The 16,383-nt window shown below is 39.4% G+C and overlaps 2 gene segments (V, D, J or C); both read left to right on the top strand.

Annotated features, from left to right (window-relative positions):
- LOC149461524 (Ig gamma chain C region-like) overlaps positions 1-11,268 on the top strand; it is a 36,330-nt gene extending 25,062 nt beyond the window's left edge. The window contains 4 exon segments of the C gene segment in view: positions 2,813-2,824; positions 2,993-3,288; positions 6,303-6,626; positions 10,937-11,268. Coding sequence covers positions 2,813-2,824; positions 2,993-3,288; positions 6,303-6,626; positions 10,937-11,268 — 964 coding nt within the window.
- LOC149461522 (Ig mu chain C region membrane-bound form-like) overlaps positions 1-16,383 on the top strand; it is a 385,848-nt gene that overhangs the window by 268,134 nt on the left and 101,331 nt on the right.

Raw genomic sequence — 16,383 nt, 5'->3', positions numbered from 1 at the left:
CAGGACAGGTTTAGATCAGGTTCAGGCCAGAATTTTATCACATTCACAACTGATGACATGTGTTGTTTAGAAACAGTTCCCATAGAAGTCTATAGCCTGTAGTCTGCACCTGAACCGAACCGCACTGCTCAGAAATTGGAAAGTACTCTTTTTCAATCCACTCTAAACCTGCACTGCCAATGCACTGGACATATGTGAACAGGCACCGTAGGAAACAATGTGATTTCCGAAGTCATATGGATTGGATGCGGTTCAAACCACAATCCAATCCGCATATATGTGTACTAGCACTTATAGAAATTCATAGGTCTTCTGATTTGATATCAGGCACATACAAAATGAGGTTCTGAAAAAGTCTTCCAACGTAGGGCAGGTTTGCAAAATTTGCATATCATTAACTATATATCCAAATTAAGTGAGCCAAATTTCACCAAAATGGAAAGTCATTGTTCATTTCTCTGATTAAGAGAAAGTTTCTTTTAAAAAAAAACACTTCTTTTTTATTTTTAAAGGCTAACTTCACCATGTTTTTTTTAGGTATAAACTGTACATTTATTATTTATTTACACTGAAGACAGCAAAGTATTGCACCCACAATCAGTGGATGATGGGTGCAATGTCAGCTTCCTGCAGACACATCCTCTAGCTCCCTGCCTATACCTCTGTATAGGCTTTGAGTTAGAAAGTTGAAGGAAGTGTCAATGAACTATGAGTGCGCTGATCAGCACACTCATAGTCCATTGAAAACTACAAGCCATCTGCCAAAGTGGCAGATGAGACTTGTAGTTTATTCATTCACAGATCTCTGCTGATTTTAAATTTGATAGTGACTACAGGGAAGAGGACCCCAGCCCAGTGGCGTCCCGAGGCAGGTGCGTGGGGTACGCTCCGCACCGGGTGACACTTACCGCACGGGGTGACACCGGACCCGCTCCACGAAAAGGTAAGTTGTAAAGCAAGCTGACGATCCCCGCAGGATGGATTGGATCTGCGGATTGAGCATAATAGATCGGAGCTCGATCCATTATGCTCCCCAATCCGCAGATCCGATCCATTCTGCAGGGTTCGTCGGCTTTCTTTACAACTTACCTTTTCGTGGAGCGGGTCCGATGTCACCCCGTATAAGTTGCATGCCGACGATTCCTGCAGGATGGATCAGATCTGCGGATTGGGGAGCATAATGGATCAGACTTTGATCCATTATGCTCAATCCGCAGATCCGATCCATTCTGCGGGGATCATCGGAGGGGGTGTCACCAAGTGTTATCGCACCAGGTGACTCCAACCCTAGGGACGCCCCTGCCCCAGCCGGCTGTCAGAGGGAAGGGGGGCTCAGGGGGTAAAGGGGGTGCTGAAACATGTTACATGTTACACTTTAAATACAGGTGTAACATGTAATATGTTCTAAAGGTGAACATATACTTTACTGAGAAATTTTTATTTGAAGAGAGTATTTAAGGCAGTTTTAGGCTTGTGCAATTTTTTCGGTTACAATATCACAATAGTAATACATTTCTATAATTTCAAATTAAATTAAAATGAAACAAAATATCCAAATTCAAATTTGAAAATGAATTGAATTCATTGAATAGAATAGAACAGAATAAAATAGAACATAAAATGATACAATATAATAAAACAGAATATAATAGAAAATAAAATATAATAGAGAAGAATAGAATAGAAAATAAAGGAATATTATAGAACATAAAGCAAAACAAATATAGCCATCTTCTGACATTTAAATTAACAAACTAATCCAAAACAAAGAAAATTCTTCCATCTCCTGCACATCTCTAGGTAGTTTGGTTTAGTTCATTCAGTACTCTTTGTATTTTTTTTTGTGGCAATAAAACTGAATTAATGGGGATAATAAAGAGTAATTGTTGGGCATAATACCAGTTCCAAGATAGTTGAAAGAAGATTTTTTTAAACCTTAGTAGCCATTAAAAGCTGATTGCACTCTTAAAGCAGAACTTCACCCAAAAGGGAAAGTACCTCTTGTTTGCCTCCACTGCCACATTTGCCACTTTTTGGGCGAAAAGGGGAACGGTATCTGGTTTTGACAGGTACCTGCTCCCACTTCTGTTCCGATGTGTTGCGGTGATCTGAGCTGGAAGTACGCCCCCCTCCTTCCCCTGCAGCCTTCTGGGACACCGCACAGGTTCCAGAAGACCATCCACAAAACACAGCGCGCTTAGCACATGCGCAGTAGGAAACTGGTTGTGGTTTCCCTTACTGAAGATGCTGACACCTGCACCTAAATCAGATTGAAGAATTGGCTTGGGTGAGGACATCGCTGGATCCCTGTACAGGTAAGTATACTTATATTAAACGTCAGCAGCTACAGGATTTGTAGCTGCTGGCTTTTAATTTTTTGGGGGGAGCCTGGAGCTCCGCTTTAAAATCAAACTCCAGATTACAAACAAAGCAATTATCCCCTACCCCACATTTTTTATTTTTTGGAATGCATCGTCTTGCTCCTCTTCTTCCCTCTGGCAAATCTTTGCTACTATGCTGAATAGGGGTGGGTATCTGACACCGATGGCTTAAAAAAAAGTTGACTAATAACTTTGGAAATTATTTAATCTGAAAGATCAGCTTCAGCAACAAGTCAGAGAGGACTTCTGCAGGGCACAGTGCTGGATAGGAGGCTAAAAATTACTAAAATATGTAGAAATCTTGTGAATTTTGCTCTTGGCTTCACAATTCCCTTACCTCATACAAAATGTATGTTGTATACGATACATAAATTCTATATTTCCCTTAACGGAAAAATGTGAGTCTCCTTCCAAGAATATGGCCCCCCTAGGCCTCAACCTATGTGATCTTTTCAAAAATCCAGTTCAAGTGTTTGACAAACTTCATGACTACCATACTAATAAAATGTTTATCCCAAAAAAATTTCCTCAAGAGTACGTGGAACAATTGTCTTGTTATACTTGATCAATATTTTATTACATTTCCATTTAGAGTGCAGAGTTAAATCCAGCCTACCCACTGTGGAAGTTATGCAATCATCTTGTGGACTGAATGGTTCAGTTGACCTTGTTTGTCTGATAAGTGGATACTCACCAAAGGATATTAATATAAAATGGCTTCAGAATGGAAAGGAAGTTTCTAGTGTTCTGTCAAACAGCAGTCAATACATGGATAGCCAAGGGAGATTTACATCAAGCAAACTTAGTGTTCCCAAGGAGGAATGGGATGCTGAAAATATTTACACTTGTAAGGTGAACCATCCAGCAAGTACTTCCATGATTGAAAAAAGCATAAGCAAATGTCCAGGTAAGAATAACATGATCTGCTGTAGATGCACAACAATTCCTATTCTTTTCCATGTAAATTGTTTTATTTTTTACATTCCGTGTGCCTCTATTAAAGCGGTAGTAAACCGCAGGGAAAAAAAAAAGTCCTCTGGAAGGTAATGTCATAATGTGCTAGTATGCATTGCTTACTAGCACATTATGTAGGACTTACCTTAAAATGTGCTGTCGCTACTGCAATAGCTTCCATCTTCCCCTGGTCTTCTTTCCAGGTTCGCTAGCTCCAGCCATCTGACAGGCCAGGCCGCGATGACATCACTCCCATGCATGCGCGTGGGAGTCCTTGGATATGGCACAGTACTCTGAGGGAACAGCACGGGTATGCCGTTCCTTCAGAACTCATGCGCCGGCTCTGAAGAAGAGGGAATATCTCCTGAACGGTGCATGTTTAGGAGATATTCATTTTACCTGCAGGTAAGCTTCATTATAAGCTCACCTGTAGGTAAAAGTTACAAAAAAGAGTTTACTACCACTTAAAGGTTCACTTGGACACTATAAACACATGTTACAGCTTGGAACCATCCTTTTTCCATGGATGAATGTTAGCTCTTTGTATTAACATGCAATGCAGTTCTAGAGGCTTGACCGCATAAAGATATTAACCGCTTGCGGCCCGTGTTTGGTCTGAATCATTTACATGTACGTGATCCAGCTCTTCTAGGTATAGGACATGCAGGCAAGTTCCCCTTGCCACATCTGTGCTGTAATTTGCTACAGCACAATTTGGCAGCAGGTCCCAGCCAATCATTTATGGCCAGGACCTGCTGATCGGCAGATGTGTCCAATCACAGCACACAGCCCTGTGTTTACAAACAACACAGGGCTCTGTGCACAGCCACACCTATTAGTAAAAGCAGCATGTGTCACACACATTACACATTGTTAGGCACACAGTTAACCCTTTGATTGCCCCTAGATGTTAACCCCTTCCCAGCCAGTGCCATTAGTACAGTGAAAGTGTATAGTATTAGCACAAATCACTGTATTAGCATCACTATTGATGTCAGTGTCTGTTATTGTACCTTCCAGCCAACATCAGCTAGCAGCAGATCGCCCGCCACACTTTTACAGCTCCAATATAAGTTGCTGATCACCACCATTACCAGTATAGCATCATAGCTGCGTATATTCCAGTATATATACCATCGTTTGTAAACGCTATAAATTTCGCACAAACCAATTATTTACACTTATGTAGCTTTTTTTTTACCAAATAAATGTAGCAGAATACATTTTGGCCTAAATTTATGAAGAATTTAGATTTTTTTTAGATTTTCTATTGGATAAGTTTTAAATAAAAAAACCCAGTGGTGATCAAATACCACCAAAAGAAAGCTCTATTGTGTGAAAAAAATTATATAAATTTCATTTGCGTACAGTGTTGCATTACCATGCAATTGCCAGTTAAAGTGGCCCAGTGCTGAATAGCAAAAATGCTCATAAAGGTGGTAAAACCTTATGCAAGTGGTTAATGTAGAAAGTTGTTGTGTATATAAACTGATATACTTGATATGTGAGTGGCTCTTCTCTGGTTATTCTTGTTATGTCACAAGCCTTCCTTTATGGAAGGAGATAAAATCAGTTGCAACACCAAAGCAGGGGTTTGACCACTGACAGTTTTCCGATCTGGCTTTTTTTTTTTTTGCCCTGTACAGATTATGGTCTAATGTCTAATGGGACTCCTGCAAACTCCACTGACCCAGTTTCATTTGGGGTAATAAGGTTAAAAATCTTTGCCAGATTATTGTTTTCACCAGTTCTTTCATCAGAATGTTATTGTTTTTACTCCATGATTAACTCCACCCCCACCCTGCTCATAATCTGCCCCCATTCTCAGGTAAGAGATCAGAGAAGCATGATCCGTCACTCCAGAGAACATGTCTCCAATGTTCTAGAGTCCAGTGGTGACATGCTTTACACCACTGCATCCGACGCTTTGCATTACACTTGCTGATGTAAGGCTTGGATGCAGCTGCTTGACCATGGAATCCCATTCCATGAAGCTCTCTATGTACTGTTGTTGTGGTAAACTGAAGACCACATGAAGTTTGGAGGTCTTTAGCTATTGACTCTGCAGACAGTTGGCGACTTCTGCGCACTATGTGCTTCAGCATGACTGACCCTACTCTGTCATTTTACGTGGCCTACCACTTTGTGACTGAGTTTCTGTTGTTCCTATTTGCTTCTGCTTTGGTACAATACCACTAATAGTTGACCGTGGAATATTTAGTAGCAAGGAAATTTCATGGATGGACTTACTGCACAGGTGGCAACCTATCATGGTACCATGCTTGAATTCACTGAGCTCCTGAGAGCGACCCATTCTTTCACAAATGTTTGTAGAAGCAGTCTGCATGCCTAGGTACTTGATTTTTTTACACCCGTGGCCATGGAGGTGATTGGAACACCTTAATCCAATGATTTGGAGGGATGTCCCATAACTTTTGGCAATATAGTGTATATAGTACCAAGTATTCTGCATTAAAATTTAACTTCCCCCACTATCAACATTCATATAGGAACTCCCTAGGGAGGATTAATAAAAGTGCTTGAGGCAACAAGTTCCATCTCTGGTACTGTTGCTATATAGTGTATACTAGTGCTAATTTGTGCTGTGAACACAACAGTTCAGAAGCTAACGTATCAAAACTAGAGGAAAATAAAATTAAGTTTGTTTAAAGTAATCACAATTTAAAAGTCTAAATGGAATTTATAAAGATGAAATTTAAAATATGGTAGGAGATCTAATTGGTTGATTGCAATGGGCAAAGCTCTCTCTTTTTTTTCCAGTCTTCCCCAAACACGCAATACTAATTTCCAAAACAAAACTTTGTTATATAATGTTTACAAAAGTAATATGAGATATATTAATGCACAATGAAGGCATGGAAAACTTTTATGCTGGAGTTCACTGCATTTGCTGACTGTGAGTTATGAATGGTTATTAATATGTTAAACTATGGCTTTCTTCTTTAGAGTCATCCCTTTTCTATCCAAAGATTGTCCTTCTCCCTCCTTCCCCCAAAGACTTGCGGATCACCGGAGACCCAAATCTTTCCTGTGTGGTGTCAAGATTAACCTCTACAGAATCTTTAAACATCAAGTGGAGGCGCAGTGATAGCAAAAATGCTCAGGGAGTGACATCGAAACCTGATCAGACGTTTGATGGAACATATACTGTTAAAAGTGCCCTGCATATTAGTAAGAGTGACTGGGAAGCTAAAGTATCCTTTACCTGCACCATTGAACACAGTGACCTTCCATCCCCAATAGAAAAAATGATTACAAATGAAAGAGAAGGTACAAATATTTTCTGTCACATTTATGTCTTTTTAATCCTGTTTAGAATTAAATATTAAAGTCTGGCATCTGCTAAATTAAAGCAGTATTAAACCCAAATCCAAAAATGTATTATATTGCACTTAGTTTTCTTTTTTTAGACTTTTTTCCCCTCTGTTTTCACAGGGGGAAACAGAGGGCAGAACAGACAAGAGCATTGTTAATCTGAGGGGAGGGAAATGTTAGATGTACTAGCAGATTTAAATACAGCAACAAATTGAAGCCAAACTTCAGCTAAATCTTACAATCAGTTACAACAGACAAAAAAAATTATTTTGAAATTAAGGTTATACCTAATTTAATTAATACCCGATCATTGTGAACACCACTGTCAGTGTAATATGTTTTGTCTCATCCCTGTAAACTGATACATCTTGCAAGAGACCTTGTTCTTTTGAAAAACAACATACTTACTGGCAAGATCACCAGATAAAAATAGAAGAAGGAAAGCCTAAAAAAGAAAATGAATGCAACCATCACAGCTATGAAACCATAGGCTGCAATGCGATAAGTGTTTGCTTTTGGGTTTAATACTGCTTTAATGTTATCTCTAGTTAGTTTTCCGCTGTAAGTTATTTACAAAATGTAGCAGTAGAGTTGAGTGAAAATTTAATTGAATGCAAAATTTTGTTGCTGTTAGCTTTTAAAGCTCATCTCCAGGCAAATATTCCATCCCCTCAAACCCTCCCACCCACCCACAAATTAAACCTTCTTAAGACCTTTTACAAATACATCACTCTGTTGTACTCAATAGCTCCTCTTCTGGGAGAAAAGACCAATCACCACAGCAGTTCAGACCTGCTGTCAACTAGTTTTGTCAATCACTGCCTCTCAGGGACATATTACCACATTGCTACTGGAGTCTTCAGGACACATCAGAGATTGTGCAGCTATAACCAATGGGAAATGTACACATCACCAAGCAGGGATGTGGGTACCTGAAGAAGGACCTTAACATACTGAAGTCCAGTAGAGAAAGATCCAGAACCTAGTACATCACGTGACCATAGTTTTAGGTGAAAATTTTAGGCCCTCTAAACTAACTTTTAGGTTTTTTTTAATTGCTGGACAAGCTAGGGGGGTAGGGTAACTGTTTAGTGGAAGAAAGAGTTCCTTGGCTGCACTTCAGTTTTGAGCACCATACCCTAACCAAAACATGTTTTTTAAGTTTTGGATAGAGTGAGATAAGAAACTTAGGTTGTCTGTGTCCCTGTTGGAGAGATTTACCTTCATGTCCTGTCCTGGTAATACCGCACTGGGTTTACCCTACTCTACCTTAAAGCAAGCATATCCAGGTGAATGGGTTTATTTGTTGACCACCTGAGCATTGCTAATCCAGATGTATTTTATGCACTCATTGACCACTGCTTTCATGATTGATTCTTGGCTCTGAACATTCATCCTGGCCACCAAATGCCAAGTGCCTCACTAATCCATATGAAGACTTGAGGGTTGGAAGGAGTCAAAACATGGTTCAGCTACTGAACGTTGTTACCAAAGTTTACATAATTGAGAGCCTAAGTTTTAGGGCTAGTCAGGCTCTCTAGATAGTATGGGGCAAGTAATTGAAGGATGCCTACACAGTGTACCTTGGGCAACTTCAGAAGGTCATTTTACACAGGGTCATTTTAAAGGAAATATATATTGATTTTTGTTTTCCATTTTCTTTATGTATACATTTTGCATAGTTGTTTTATTTTCCTTTTGAAATATTGCATTCTGTTATGCCATATTGTAGATTGTAGACGGCATTTTAGGCTCTGTTTGACATTTTATTGCTTTTTATTTTCTCCTTCGTAAACAAGACTAGTTAACAATAATGAGTAGGTCAAGGTGACATTAAGGCTGCATTTACACTAAAGAGTTTTTGAAGCGCATTTGGTTAAAAAAAAAAAGCTCCTGAAAAGCTCAAGAAAAATGCTTCCCTACCCGGTTATGCAAAATCACATAAATTTACATGATTTTGCATATCACAGCCACCCTGTAGCAGTACATCTGCTATGGGGCGGCCGGCAAGTGGTTAAACAATGGTTACTCCAGTTTGAAGTAGTTGGTCTCTTTTCCCAATCCAATGGTCCTCTCTGTCCAAAATCTGCACCTTACTCCTCAAAAGAATATCCTATGTTAGGCCATTTGTTTTTGGACTTAACATTCCTCATTACACTTTAAAGCAAATACTACCATATACCATACTTTTGTTTGGGCATTGGGTCTTTTGGATATACAAGACTCGGTCTTAGTGTATTGCTGGGTTTGAAGGACATACAGATATAAAAGGGGAGATATACCAAAACCAGAGCACTCAGAATCTGGTGCAGCTATGCATGGTAGCCAATCAGCTTCTAACTTCAGCTTGTTTAATTAAGCTTTGACAAAAAAAAACTGGAAACTGTTTAGTTTCTATGCAGAGCTGCACCAGCTGTTGCAATCTTCAGTTTTATTAAATATTCCCCAATGTGTTTAAAGATCCTTCTGAGTTTTTCAGACACTACAACTACATACAGTGCTACTGAAAAAGTATGTGCACCCTCCCTGATATTTTGTTTGCATATTTGTCACACTTAAATGATCCAGATCATCAAACAAATTTTAATATTACACAAAGATAACCTGAGTAAATAAAAGGGTAGTTTTTAAATGATGATTTTATTTATTAAGGGAAAAAAGCTTTCCAAACCTGCCTGACCCTGTGTGAAAAAGTAATTGTCCTTTACACCTAATGACTGGTTGTGCCATCCTTGGTGGCAACAACTGCAAAAAAGCGTTTGTGATAACTGACAATGAGTCTTTTGCATTGCTGTGGAGGAATTGTAGCCCACTCTTCTTTGCAGAATTATTTTAGTTCAGCCACATTGGAGGGTCTTTGAGTATGAACGGCCTGTTTAAAGTCATACCACAGCATCTCAATTGGATTTAAGTCCAGACTTTGACTAGGTCACTCCAAAACCATTTTGTTTGTGTTTGAGGTAAAAAATTGATGGCCGGACTTCAGGATTTTCTGGTAGAGTGCAGAATTCATGGTTCCATCAGTTATGGCAAGTCGTCCAGGTCCTGAAGCTGCAAAGCAGCCCCAGACCATCACACTACCACCACCATGTTTGACTGTTGGTATGATATTCTTTTTATGAAATGCTGTGTTAGTTTTACGACAAATGTAATGGGACGCACACCTTCCAAAAAGGTCAACTTCTGTCTCATCAGTCCATAGAATATTTGCCCAAAAGTCTTGGCGATAAGATCAAGATGTTTTTTGGCAAATGTGAGATGAGCCTTTGTGTTCTTTTTGGTCAGCAGTGGCTTTCGCCTTTCAACTCTGCCATAAATGTCATTTTTGCCCAGTCTCTTTCTTGTTGAATCATGAATACTGAGCTTAACTGAGGCAATTGAGGTCTGTAGTTCTTTAGACATTGTTCTGGGTTCATTTTGCTCTTGGAGCAATTTCAGTAGGCTTACCACTACTCTGAAGGTTAACCACTGTTCCAAGTTTTCTCCATTTGTGGATAATGGCTCTCACTGTGGTTTGTTGGAGTCCCAAAGCCTTAAAATAGCTTTGTAACCCTCTCCAGACTGAGACATATCAATGACTTTGTTTCTCATCTGTTCTTCAATTTCTTTAGATAGCGGCATGATGTATTGTTTTTTGAGATCTTTTAGTGTGCTTCACTTTAACAGACAATTTATATTTAAGTGGTTTCTTGATTCAGCAGGTCTGGTAGTAATCAGGCCTGGGTGTGGCAAGTGAAATTTAACTCAGCATTCTAGAAAATGTGGTTAATCACAGTTCATTCATGAATTAGCAAGGGGGGGGGGCAATTGTTTTTTTCCCTTACTAAATGAAATCAACATTTAAAGACTGCATTTAGTATTTATGCGTGTTATCTTTGTGTAATATTAAAATGTGTTTGATGGTCTGAATCAGTTAAGTGTGACAAATATGAAAAAAAAATTCAAAAAAGCAGAAAGGGTGCAGGTACTTTTTCACAGCACTGTATGAGATGACTATATTACTTTGTGTTCTGTTCTTCCCTTTGTTCGATAATCTGTGTTTTTGCGTAGCCTTGTAGATGTTTTAACAAAAGTCCAATCTAGGTACCCGCAAATTTTCAAAGCAAGCCTTAGATGTCTGTGTTCTTTTTCTTTACACTTTGTGTTTGTTGTTACCATCTCAGCTGCTTTTATGTAGAGTGAACCTTTATATAAATTTAAAGGATGGTCTTGAATACTATTATACAGATATTCATGATATTTATGTAATTATTTTTTCCCTACAGATAATCTAAAAGAACCAACAATCTATATGTTCCCACCAGCACGTGAAGAATGTGTTCATAATGACATTGTGGGTGTTGTTTGTCTGCTTAAAGGCTTTGACCACAAGGATATATATGTTGAATGGAAGAAGAATGATGTAACCATGGGGGAAGATCAGTACATAAACACCGAACCCATACTGACTGACGATAATGAAACCTATATTATGTTCAGCAGAGCCCTTGTTAATAAAAAAGAATGGAACCGAGGGGCGATAATTACCTGCCTTGGGGGACTTAAACAGGTTCAATCAAAACGCATAAAAAGGAGCAGTGGTAAATGTCCATCTTAGCTTCCATATCTAAAATGGTTTTATTGACTTTCTCTCTTTCTTACCATTGAAATGTTATCTATAAAGCATGCCATCACTTTGATGCATGGTCTGTCCATCAGTTTGTAGTGTTTCAGAGCCACAGAATGAAGCCAATTTTGCACCAATGCCAATCTTTTATAACCTGAATGTAACTATATTAAACATAAGCATATTACTTGTCAACATTGCACATATTAGTATTGACAATGTTTTTTTTTTTGTAATAACTTTTTTTATCATAGTCTCCAGCATAATCCCTTGCTTATGGGATCCACATTATTAGCTTACATATACCCTTCCAACTGCTTCTTATGTGCAGAACATTGGATTTCACTTTGTGTCTGTCATGGCATGTGCTTACTGCTCAATAAACTTTTGCATAACATTATGTTCCCAAACTCAGTCTGTCTGTTTTTATATATCTAGGTTTTGATATGGCATAACACACAGAGGCACAATTATGGCAGTGATAAAAGCTGTAACCATTATGCTGTATTAGGATGATAAATATACATTAAAGTGTAATGCAATTTTATCCAGATAATCGGCCAGGCATGCGGATCAGCCAAACGCATAGGTCATCCCTCTCTGGTAAAAACATCAGCCTTGGGTGCAGTAATATGCCTCTAGGTCCAGAGAGCCTTCTTGCCCAAAGTGTTAAGGTAGGGAGGAATGCCAATAGTGTAGTAGGTTCAAACTTAGTTTATTAGATCAATAGTAACATACTAGCCTGGGTCAGATGCATATACAAACACTGTCAGCAATCAAGCGGACTGGTAAGTAAGATAAAAATGAAATATACATGCACTAACCCGGCAAGTTAAAAAGGGGGGCCACCAGACCTCTTTGTGGTCCCAGTGGTCAGGAAGTCACACTTGCTGCTGGCTCCTCCTGAGGCCTTTCGTGCTACGGCACTTCATCAGAGGGTGGACGCCATTAGCAGTGTGACTGGAAAGACTTCCTATTTAAACGTGGTTCACGCATGCGCGTGCAAATCCCGCTCTATCGTCAGAAGCGGAAAAAAGGAACTGCGCATGCACGCACTCTCAATAGCTGCCATTTTGCCGTGGGCTGTAGATGCGCGAAAATGAACTGCGCATGCGCCACTCGATAGCCGCCATTTTGCCATGGATCATGGGCAGTAAGCTGTGCAGACTGACAGCCACTGCCAGAAGAATGTAAACAAGGCACGTATGACTAGTGCCGATTACCCGGGGCTAATAGAAGGACCACGATTGATCCGATCAGAGTGATAATTGATCCGATCCGACCCGAATATAACCTCCCCCCAGAGCAAGTGTCCAGGTATATAAGCCACTGCTTAAAAAAGGAGATATCCAGGTATATAAACCAATGCTTAAAAAGGTATATAAGCCACTGCTCAAAAACAAGGTGCCCCAGGAATTATTCACCCCCTGTTGTCCATAAGGGTAACCTAGTCAACTCCTTGACATATACTATTACATCCATGGCATTGGTGCTAGAGTGGATTAACATTATATGTGCAAACAACCTCTATATTAAAATGTATCTAAAAACGCACACAGACGTTGAAAAATGCGGCATCTCCTGCTGACATACATTCTTATCGCGAGTCACCATTTTGCCGTGGATCATAAACCGCAATCTGTGTAAATATAAATCAGTATCATAATCCCAGAAAGGGAGTTTTCTACTAAACAGAAAATATTATACCTATAAGGGGTGAATATCGCTATCCCACTTCTCTAGGGCCTATTAAAGACACAATAAAAACCCATACAGAGTATATACTCCCAAGGCATGTCATCCCTTAATTTCGATGTATAAGAATGTCACATATCCTTATTAGGTACATGTAACATCTACTGTATCATCCATGGCCTAAGGTGCTCTACATATAGATGCTACATACCATTAAAATATAATAATTCATTTCATAAAAATGCACTTCATAAAAAATTATATAATTCACAAAAGATATATACATATATATATATATATTTCTATATTTCCATAAAACATAAAAAATATAAAAAGGGGGGGGGGCCTAAAAACTCTAGCTATAAACCAGGGCATGTGGTAAACACAATGGGGAGTACATCATTGTCTTAGCTATTGGCAATGAAGCAGTTAATATCCACCTCAACATTGTGTCCATGGGGTAAAGTGTACATAGTTCATAGACCCAGCGAGTCTCTGCCTGGGAGACAGTTCTAGTCTTATGAAGCCCCCTCCAATGCGGGGATATTACCTCTATACCCATAAATTTTAATGAGGTAGGATCCCTATTATGGAAAAGCCTGTAATGGTTGGATAGCGAATGATCTTTATAGCCTTTCTTTATGTTCACCACATGCTCACGTAGGTGATCCCGTAGGCGTCTGGTTGTCCGTCCTACATACTGTTTCTTACAGGGGCAACTGAGAAGGTAGACCACGAACTTACTGTGACATGATATGAATTGCTTGATATCATATGATTTTCCGGTTGATGATGAGGTAAAAGTATCAATCCTCCGCTTACGGGTATTGTCACACCTACATATAATGCACTTATTGCACGGGTGGAATCCCTTCAGTTCATTGAAAAAGGTCAATTTAGCGGGGGGATTCACCACATTCGGTGCAATACGATTTCTGATGGCCGAGGCCCTCCTGAACATAATTTCAGGTTTATTGGGTAGTATTTGTGATAGGACAGGGTCCATCCTTAAAATATCCCAATTTTTCTTAATCAGTCTTCCTACTTGTCTGTATTGCACTGAAAACGTAGTTACAAACGGACAAACTCTCTCATGTGTTCTTTTCGGTTTATATGAGAGCATCTCATTCCTGTCCAAACCTACAACTTTGGTTAAAGAATCATCAAGTTCAGTTTCTCTATACCCTTTTTCAAGGAATCTATTTTTTAAAATATTCGCTTGAGACCAGTATGTCTCCAAATCCGTACAATTACGCCTTATCCGGGTAAATTGGCCTTTTGGTATGTTGTTGAGCCAATTTGGGTGGTGGCAGCTATTCACAGGGATATAGCTGTTACGGTCGGATACCTTAAAAAAGGACTTAGTTACTATCCCCCCCTTGTCATTGGTTAATGTAAGATCCAAAAAGTCGATCTGATGTCGACTATAGGTATAGGTCAATCGGATGTTTAATGTATTATTGTTCAGTGTTGTGAAAAAATTATTTAGTGCATTTTCCTCTCCATTTCAGAGGAGGAGGATGTCATCTATATATCGTTTGTACAGAACCAGTTCCGGCCAGTCTCTGGCGTATATGACATCCTCCTCCCATCTGGACATGAAGAGGTTCGCGAGGCTGGGGGCAAACTTGGCCCCCATTGCAACGCCCTTTATCTGTAGGTAATAAGACTTATTGTACCAAAAATAGTTGTGATACATAGCAAAGTGCAGTAAATCCAGAATGAAGCGCTTTTGTATGTCTGGTAAGTGACTATGGTTAGTCAAGTAGAAATCTGTGGCCTCCATGCCATCCGCATGGTCAATGCTTGTATACACGGTATCATGTATCATTGGTATCTCAGATGATATATATACTATGAATCAGGAGACTGAGGATTTAAAAGGGTTATTCATTCAATTGAAGAATCTTACAACAGCAGAGATCAAAACCCTATGGGATATCTCTTTCTTGGATAAATATTTGAAGGAACAAATGGTCCCTAGATCTTTGAGGTGGGATGTACGTCCAGACACTGAGGATAAAGCCAATCTATTAGAATGGTACCAATTCTTCAATAATGCAGCATTGGACCTTCTGAAATTCCTAGTAACTAGGAAAAGGAAGAAACTAACCCGTCTGGACAGGGAGATAAACCTTATTAGGGACAAATTGGTACCCTTTAAAGAAAATGACAGATATAAAATGGAATCTGACAAATTAAAGTTACATCTAGAAGGGGTAGAAAAGGAACAACAGATTAAGAAAAAGAAGAAATTTATGAGGGATTTTAACGACTACTCTGACCAAGTGGTCTTTGATTGGCAAAAAATCAAGGACACACCTTCCCTGGATCAGGATCCTTTACCTCGGGTTCAGGTTTCGAATAAAAATAAAAATAAAAGGAAAGGTCCCAATCAAGGGAGACAGGGCCCTCTGACCAATAGGGTTGTACCCCTCCAAGATGAGAATATAGGATCTAGGGAGTATTACCCTAATATCAATCCACACTTAACAAGGGAGAGGACATATAGGGACAACAACACTCCCAGGAATAATTACCAACATCCTTTTCCACTAAGAATCCCCCAGAGGAATATGGGGGACTCTCAGTATTACCACACCTATTACTACCCACCGTATAGCCCCAGGGAGTACCATGTCAATATGGGAGCTCCTCCGTATTATCCCCCCCAGGGGTATAGATCTAACAATAACCAGAACCGTCATAATAATAATCAGAACCGTTCTAACTACCCTAACTACCCTAAACATCAGGGGTATAATAAGACTGCCATTAATTTGACACATCGGGGCAGTAACAAGCCACCAGCACATCAGAACCCCCAACAGCAGAATCAAGCTAGGCAGCCTTTTTTAGGGATGGGTCACCCACGCAAAAGGAGAGACACAGAAGGGGAAAGAGAGGAGGAAGGAGAACGAGGGGATACCCCAAAAAAGAGGAGAGTTTAAAAGGTCAGGGCATCTTCAACCTGAGTGGTGTCAAATTAACAAATGAAGAGTTGGGTCTTCTTGATAAAGGGTTGAAATATACCCCTGCCACACGATTAAATAAGTTCAACACATCTATAGATGTGCACAAATTTATTAGACAACTGTCTCTCAAAAAATACTTCTTCAATAGATGCATCATAGAGAACCAATCCCCTTCTAGTGTGGTCTATTCCAATTTAAAGAATGCGTCCACCTTCAATCACATTCTTATATTAATGTCTTTAAAGAGAAAGTCCTAAGGGATCTGGAGATAATGCCTACCAAACGAGTATATGATAATTCTGGTGACAAGTTAGCAATTAAAACACTCTTGGAAAAGAAAGACCTTGTAATTAGGCCGGCGGATAAAGGGGGTGGAGTGGTTATTTGGAATAAAGTTGACTATATGGGGGAGGTGAATAAACTATTGGAGGATGAA

Source organism: Staurois parvus, unplaced genomic scaffold (genome assembly GCF_062004578.1).
Source record: "Staurois parvus isolate SC_StPar_1 unplaced genomic scaffold, SC_StPar_1.0 ptg000199l, whole genome shotgun sequence".
Taxonomy (NCBI): domain Eukaryota; kingdom Metazoa; phylum Chordata; class Amphibia; order Anura; family Ranidae; genus Staurois; species Staurois parvus.
Note: the sequence above shows the minus strand (reverse complement) of the source record. Positions and strands in the feature narration are given on the sequence as shown.